This window comes from Cornus florida, unplaced genomic scaffold, assembly GCF_030987335.1.
Source record: "Cornus florida cultivar Cherokee Brave unplaced genomic scaffold, ASM3098733v1 CherokeeBrave_3.0.0_Hap2_Chr07, whole genome shotgun sequence".
In the NCBI taxonomy this organism is placed as follows: domain Eukaryota; kingdom Viridiplantae; phylum Streptophyta; class Magnoliopsida; order Cornales; family Cornaceae; genus Cornus; species Cornus florida.
In genome coordinates this window covers 55,991,037-55,999,856 of record NW_026775577.1, presented here as the reverse complement: position 1 = coordinate 55,999,856, position 8,820 = coordinate 55,991,037, and the positions used below count along the sequence as shown (strand labels likewise).

General features: G+C 33.8%; 1 protein-coding gene across 1 annotated transcript; it reads right to left on the bottom strand.

Moving 5' to 3' along the window:
• Positions 1–254: 254 nt before the first annotated feature.
• On the bottom strand, positions 255–7,463 carry LOC132267228 (low affinity sulfate transporter 3). The gene is made up of 12 exons (XM_059768325.1): positions 6,755–7,463; positions 6,609–6,657; positions 6,313–6,520; positions 6,063–6,237; positions 5,818–5,883; positions 5,339–5,569; positions 5,101–5,227; positions 3,896–4,182; positions 1,612–1,805; positions 1,392–1,480; positions 660–736; positions 255–561 (listed from the first exon to the last, which is right to left on the bottom strand). Exons 1-12 carry the CDS (start codon positions 7,175–7,177, stop codon positions 421–423), a joined length of 2,067 nt encoding a protein of 688 aa, XP_059624308.1. The 5' UTR covers positions 7,178–7,463; the 3' UTR covers positions 255–420.
• Between the last annotated feature and the right edge of the window lie 1,357 nt (positions 7,464–8,820).

Here is an 8,820-nt window from a genome sequence, read left to right as displayed (position 1 = left end):
TGTCTATATAATTAGGGAATATCCCTACATATAAGCATCATCAAACCTTTCTTTTTAGATGATATTGTGTGACGTCACAAAATATTTGTGCACATATACTCACAAATGTCCATTATGGGATTCGAACCGTTACCCTCTCCAATTTTTAAATGTTGATAGAAATTAAACCTAAAATTTCACAAAATTTATTACTAAACCGTTCTTTATTTATTTATGTGTATATATATATATATACAGATTTTGTTCAATCGAAATGGCAAAAACATTACTTGATGGTTCTATATTACATATTTTTGATACATGAAAACACCCATAACTTAATAGTTTCACAATTAACTTTATTAGATGTCCCATTATTCAATTTACAAAAGTTGTGTGGGACCAGATTACACACACGTAGGAATAAGTACATTGTGGCACTTAAATGGTACCCATTCTGACACCAACGCATGCCTCCACTGCTTCTCCAACAGTCAAAAAGACCATTCCACCAATTTTGTCCACAAAGTTTGCCAGCCTCAGCTTGTGAATCACTTGCCACCTAGGGTTGGCTATGGCTAACTGCAAGAGGAGAGATAGAGGGGGTTTCATTTCATATCATATATATATATGTGTGTATTAACATATATATAATTTAGGAGACAAAATCACTGCCTTACTTTTATGCCATGCAGCACCAACGTGTTATGCAGTTCCTTGAGAGAAGCAATTCCAGATGTGTCAATGTTTACCAAATCTGTAATCAGAATTGTTAACAAACACCACGGCAAAACACAACACAATTAAGAATCCACAGAAAACAAAAAATCACTAGCTACACAAACACAAAGAAAGATTTACATTGTTCGACTATACGACGATCCACAAAAGTTTCATTTTGCAAATATAAATCCTAACTCTCTTATAAAGTAGGTTACGATAAGAATGATCTGCAAGATTTTTTTCCCAACAATGGGTTCAAAATCTGAAATTTGGATTGAAACAAAATTTGAACCACAATTCAACAAGAATTATCGTGGACCACAATTCAAGAAGAATTATCGTAGATCGAAACAAAATTTGAACCACAACTGTAGTCTAGAAATCATTAATCCCTTGAAAATACTTGAAAGGGGAATAAATTGACATTGTTAAGCATGATGACTACAGTTGTAATATGGTCTGAGATCAAGAGAACAATCTTATATAAGCATGATGCCTAAAGCAGCAATTTGGTCCCAAATCAAGAGAACAGTTTCCATCAATTGTCATTAAATTCAATCCTCAAAAGTAGTTTTTCATTTTCTTTTTTCTTTTGTTTTTTCATTTTTTTTTTCCATAAATTAAATTAGAATAAAAATACTGCAATCTTCAGTTTTATTTATTAATTTATTGTTCATAAAAGTACTTACTGGACATGTCAAGAATTACAGGCTTGATTCTTGCTTTGACACTACCTTTGCCATCCACCTCTTCCTTTCCAATTACCCACTTCAAAATCCTTGAGCAAATTAACAATAAAGTGAAATAAAATTAGATATATATTTTTTTATATATAAACATTATAACTATTTTATTGTGGGTGTGTGCGTTCACTTGAACTTTTATATATAACGGACATAATCTAGTTACCTTTCTCTGATAAAATTGGCATTTGCAAAACAAAGAAAAGCAGACTTGACTCGGATTATATGGATTTCAGAACTCTTAATAGCCATAGGGTATTGATGGACATCACAGAAAATATCAGTTCCTGGAAATCTACCGAGACTTTCTAAGCCCGGTTGAATTGAATTGATTATGATTTTTGCAAATGATACAATCACCTGTAAATCCAATCATATATATATATATTAAATCACAATTATATTACTCATTTAACTTTAAGCAATGCTTAAATCAGAATCAAATTGTGCGCTCAGTATCAAAAGGAGAATTGGAGAAACATCTGCTAGATGAGCTTTAATAATTTGATTTGAATTAAAAAAAAATTGCATATCACTGTCCATTTCTCTAAAATATACACACCTGTATATATTTTACTTAATTTAAAGTAGTGTACTTCATGGGACTTAGATCTAACATATTTGTTACTATAAAGTATAAACATTACTGACAAAATAAAATCAATTAAACAACAATATCAACCAGAAACACGCATCAAATGAACACACATATTCAACATGTTTCGCCTTATAACTGTACATCTAAAATAAAGATGGGCGCGAAGAGATTTCACTATGCACGTAAAGAAAAGAAAGAAGTTAGATGTACAAGTTTCACAAACTGTAAACCTAATTAATACATTCTCTCAATAAAGAGACTCTATTTCAGATTTTTAGGGTTTTTTAACAATACAAACCCTAACACCCTTATATACCGAGTTATAATAAAAACTAGCTAGAAATCAAGTCGAAATCTTCAAAAAACTTACACAAAACTCTTAACTCGGATCAAAATTGGGTCACAACATTACTCGGGTTGAAAGAAAACTTAGTAGTATCCACCTTCCCAAAGAGAAGGTTGATAGTTTTTTTTATTTTTTTTTATTATAACTGTGGAACCCCTCCAAGGTAGGGCTTTTGAATCCACCCCTAGCTAGCAGATAAACCAAGGGGGTATTGGCGCAACCCCAACACCAGTCCTGATACGTAAGTCACAAACAATTCAAAAAGAGTATTGTCTTTAATGGGCCGTTGAACTAAGACCTCCTCCAAAGCATCTGCCTTTTAGAGAAGGTTGATGGTTCGAAAATAGTGTTACGAAGAGGTGATGCAATTAGTATTCAATCATGATGTGAATGATCTCAACAGAAATAAAGGGTACGTAAGATAGATGTCCACATTCCACAGCTAAATCGTCACAATACCTAACCCTAGACAAGGGGTGATTGACTTACTGGAGAAGAACCAACTTTTTTCCAGCTTTATTATATATATATATAGCTTACTAAAGGAACGATCCACAACCAACAACCATAACTTTTTGTAGAAGCACCTAGCCTCAATTTGAGGACTCATTCATTCCACACTATTCAACTGTCTTTTTGAGAAGTAAAAGACCACTATTTAACCAAAAAGTATTTATTCCTACTTCTCTTGTAGTCCATTGAAGGTCCTTTCTTTTCGCAGCCCAAAAGTTGGTATATATGTCATTAAAACAAAAAGTGACCCACTAGTCTTTGAATTTGATGCCCTCAAAATGTTGCCTTTTTAAAGTGGTGGGCCAAGTGATATCCATTCATCCATTGCCTCAATTTCACCCAGCAATCAGTATTAGAGTTTACTCACTACCAATGAAAAATTCTAGACAAATCCAATTTGATCCCACAAAATCTAGATTATATTCTCAAAGGCCTAGGAATCTGTATGTTTCATTAAAACAGTACCATATATGTGCACAAAAACTGGTCATCACAGATAAATAAAATTTTCTCATTTAAAGTATTAAATGTGTCATTAGCTGCACTTAATTTAATAAATATTTAATCATTCAGATGCTTAATTAGATTATCGGACAACACCTAAGACTATGAAATGCATACGTTTCATTTAAACACTAATTTCATTTTTTAAGTAGCATATTAATGATCAGAAATAAAATTTAATTTTCCTCGTTTCAAGTGTCACTTGTTTTCTTAAGTGTTACTAGTATTTAATTGAGTGCATTCAGAATTAAGTATTGAATTGGTTATGCAACAATATCTAAGACTACAAAATTAGTATGTTAGCCGATCTTTCACCACAATTAATTTTGTAGTCTGAATGCTGTTCCATTTGAATGATCAAATATTTGCATTCAGAATTAAGTGTTGAAATTGATTATCAAATAATACCTAAGACTACAAAATTAGTATGTTTCATTCGGACGATAGTATTTGTGCATAATTGATGATGAGAGTGAAAAAAATTGTTACCGCGACTAAGAGACCGATCTCGACAGACACAAACAACACTCCAAAAAACGCTCCAATGCAAGCGAGGAAGTCTAGCTTGTCAACCTTCCATATGTTGTGAGCTTCATGGAGGTCTATGAGTCCAGGTAAAGCAGAAAGAATAATTGAAGCAAGTATTGCAATTGGAGTGAAGTATAAGAGCCTTGTCAACAATTCCATTGATATGAGGACAGTAATGGCCATCACAATGTTAGACACAACTGTTTCACATCCAGCACTGAAATTTACAGCAGTGCGCGAAAATGAACCTGCATAATAGTGTTTTAAAACAAAATGAATATTTGGCATTCAAATGTGTATGTTTGAAAGTAGCATAATTCACATGTAAAAGTACAAATAAACCTTTGGTCTAGTTGAAAAAGACTTGACCATCAGATAATATATTCCTTCTAGATGCAAACAGGGGCGGACCTAGAACTTTAGGTAACGGGGGGCAAGGCTGAAATTTTTAATAATTTCGCCGCCCGCCGCGCGGGGGGGGTGAATTAGCAATATTTTTGGGGTATATATAAAAAAAAAAAAAAAAAATTAGCAAGTATATTAGTAAAAAATTAAAAATTCAGGAGGGGCAATTGCCCTCCTCACTTGCTACTACGTTCGTCCCTGAATGCAAACAATTCCTTGGGGGCAACAATATCCACAGACATAGCCTGAGCTTTACCTTATTTGTGTGGGGGTGCAAAAAAGTACAAATACCAAGTTTTGAAGGAGACAAATGAAAGGCACTTGTAAATTAAAAGGAACAATTTTCTTCCTTTCTTTTTATTTATTTATTTTATTAATTTTCTTTTTGGGCATATAACTTATTGTTTATATTTTTAGGGCAGGAATTGGTGAAGGGTAAGATTGTACTATTGTGGTCTAGATGTCCAACAAAAAAACAAAACCCTTTCATATAATGGACTAGTGAAACAGGTGGATGCTTCATGGTTAGACTCAGAAGCTTAGGACACCCTACCTACCTGAGAAGAACACTCAGACTCCTCGGGCGGGCTAGTTGTTAGAGGTGTCAGATCTGAATGCTCAGTGAAATATGTATATATGTTGAAAAAGCTTAGTAAGCTTCAGTTTCCACAATATATTACCATTGATGTTCATACTAAGTAAACTTAGTTAGGTGATGCAGAAAGAAACAAAAGAGAAAGGAAAAGGAAAACTAGGCTCACCAGTTGCAGCATAGCAAGAAGTTAAAGATCCTGCAATGTTCATGAAACCCATGGCCATCATTTCCTTGTTACCATCAAGATGGTATCCTTTAATTGTCGCAAAAGATCGGCTAACAGCAACGGCTTCCTAAAGTTAACAAGGTAGCACATATTTAGATCAAAGGTTATATATATATATATATATATCATTCAAAATGTTGGATCATTAGCATGTTGAATAATAGGATTAATTACGCACAGTGAGCGCAATTACTGCTACAATTAGTCCAATTTTAACCACTTCACAGGTGTGAGGGCCGTTGAACTGTAACTCATGAACCGAGCTTGGATTGAACCCTCCATGGATGTGCTTTACTATTTTAACTCCATGCTTATCAGCTCTTGTTAGAAAAACAAAGAGTGTTGATAAAATAACAGATACTAAAGGTGCAATGGCAGGTAACCAGTAGAGTTTCTTGTTCTTTCTACCCTGAGAGAGAATGAGTAAGGTTATTAGAATTTGGATAGATAACGACCGTATAAGACTAAAAGAAAAGGAATTAAGAAATTATAGGCCTGTTTGGTTCAGTTTTTTTTAGAATAGTTTTCTTTTTTAGAGAATTGAAAATCAAAAAATCATATAGAGGAAAATTATCAAAAAGTAGTTTTTTATTTTATGAGTTCTTGAGAACTATTTTTAGAAAACTGAACCAAACACGTCCGATGCTTCTTACATACCACAAATCTGGCTATTAGGATGAAACTCAGAAATGAACACCCAAGCATAAAGTTACGAGGATTCCACTGCAAAAACAAATGCAAAACCAGTATGGTTACAAAGTTAATTATTCTTACCTACCCAAAAGTAATTAAACAAATGCAAATGACATACATAGGTTTATATTCTTTGAATTTTTACTATACAATCTAAGAAAAATAAAAATTAAAAAAAAGAGGAGGAGAAAAACAATAAGATTATTTACAGGATAATGAATTGATCCAAAAACAGCTTTCAAGACAGAGACAACATCAGTTTTGTTTGTGGTGTAAGTGATCCCAAGTAGTCCTTTAAGCTGCTGAAGACCAATCATAGTGGCAGCACCAGCCATGAAACCAACAATAGCAGCATGTGATAGAAAATCCACTAGAAAACCCAACCTGTACAATTAATCAAAAAAACTTAAAAACAGAGAAGTGTTTTGTTTGTCAATAAGATTATAAGAAAACACCAACCTTAACAGTCCAAAGGCGGCCTGGAAGACACCGGTGAAAAAGGTAACCGTAAACACAAGCCTTCTATAAGAAATTGGATTAGCCAGAGGATCTTCCAACTTCTGAATCATTGTGGATAGCAGCAGCGAGACCACAGCCACTGGTCCAATTGCTATCTCTCGCGAACTCCCCATTAACGCATAAATCAGTGGCGGAAGAATACTCGTATCTGATCAGAACAAGAATTCCAATTCACATACACACTGAATTACACATTCAATTGATCAATTAAAAAACTAAGTAAATTAGAAACTTACATAGCCCATATTCAGGATCAAGCTTAGCCAGAGTTGCATATCCAATACTCTGCATAAAAAAAACATATATACATGTGGTAGTACTAGCACTACAACTACCATCCAAATCAATGCTAACTTAGATATATATATCTATAGACACACACCTGTGGGATGGAAAGGCTTGCAAGAGTTAAGCCTGCTAATAAATCCTTCTTAAATTTTGTTCCATTGTAGTTTCTGCACAAAAGGAGGATAGGAAATATGCTCTCTAGAACCGAAACAGCATGTTTGAATTTGGTCTGCTTCGAATGGGGCGATAACTTTTGAGGGAAAAGATTGTCACTTGCGAAATTCACAAGCTCGCGCCATATGCCAGGCGGCTTTGGAGCATTCAGCACCCACTGAGCCCTCTCTGCAGGGTGCCCATGTTTCTCGAGGTCAATGATTTCTTCTGCTGAAGAAGTCATGGTTGTTTGAAGTGTTTGGGAGAACATTGAGAGCTCTGTCTCTTTGTCTCTCTCTCTTGCAGAGTGACTGCGAGAGTAACTGGTTGGGCTGATACCTAGTGGATGACCATTGGTGGACATTACAGTCACATGCAAAATGTGATATGAAACCTTCAATCTTCAATGATTGAAGATTTCAGGGGGGTGAAAGAAAGAAGAAGAAGTCTTGTCTCGACGGCGAGAACAACAATGGCTGAATCAATATCCAGAAAGGCCAGTCTTGTGAATGTTGATGGTGAGAATGAGGTGGTGATTAAATATGCTAAACTGAGGTGTACTGTTTCTTAATATATAATAGATATAAGTGCCACCATAGACTCTCCAAATTCTGAAACCGCGAAGGTGTGACAAAGGGAGCGGTGGGGCTCATGTCAACATGGAAAATTATATGAAAGGGGATGGGGCCTTTAATAACAAGAAGATAAAAAAATGTTGTGGAAGTAATAGTTGTTTTTATAGGTGTATAAAAATAAAATAAAAAACACAAAAAACAATAAAATCAATTGGGGCAATTTTCATTACTTGTATTTGGCTGGACGCGATATTTATAAGGGATGCCTCTTATCTTGTGTATTAAAAATTATAAGCACTAATAATGTGAAAAGTAGACAATATTCTCATTACATAGTGTGAGATGAGCCTTAACATACGGAATTAAAATTTTCTTAATATGGAGGCAGGTCCTAATATATGGCACCGGATCAATTCTCACAATTGGGGGGAATATGGGGATGAGTTACCATATGGTATGAAAGCTAATTTGCACAACATGGGATGTGTACAATTCCCAAGGGTCAAATGATCAATGCCACTTGATTAGATTAGTGACGAAGAAGCATTGATATGGGCATATGACACACGGATATCATACAACATGAATAATATGTTGATAACTTGATACATCAGATTCTAAAAAAATAGGATAAGACCGTGCATGCACATTGTACGAGAATGCAGTTATAATATAATTTTGGGATTTCAATTTTGATTAGGTTGATGCAGGACTTGAGTTGAAAGAAATGACTTGAATATGGGTTGAATGATATAACACAGGATTTGATACAAGGTCTGTTGCGTGTTGGAATTCTCTGCCTTTCTAATTCATCTGTCAACGCATCGTTGTTCATCTTTTTTATGTGTTGACGTAGACGGAGTTCATTGAAACACGTTAAATACTGCATTTCTGAGTATGATTGCTTAGCATTTGTGATTAGAAATCTTTGCAAATACGTTTATTTATCTTTATAATACCTCTTCAAAAGTAAATTTCTCTTCATATCTCTAGGTAGATAAATTTACTGAATCACTTTTTAAATACTCAAATTTCTTTTGTTTTCATTCATGACTATTTTTGCCTTTATTCGCTCAACCATAAAGTAATTAAAGCACTCCCGAAAGCCCCCAGTAGAGAGAAAAGGATCGATGTATCATTATATTAGTTATATACCAGTATTTCTTATTATATTACTTATATAGGTATATATTTCTTTTAAATATATTAATTATGTTTGGTGTAGTATATTAATTACGAAACCGCTATATTGTTGGTCAATACAAGTTTATTTATTTATTTATTATTTTTTATATTAGTAATATATTTCTTTTAATGAATTATTTATGTTTGGTCCATTGTATTAATTACAAAACAAATATAACTACTTTATTATTGGTCAATACAAGGGATTGTTTTATTTTTTATTTATGGATAAGATTTGTCTACTCAC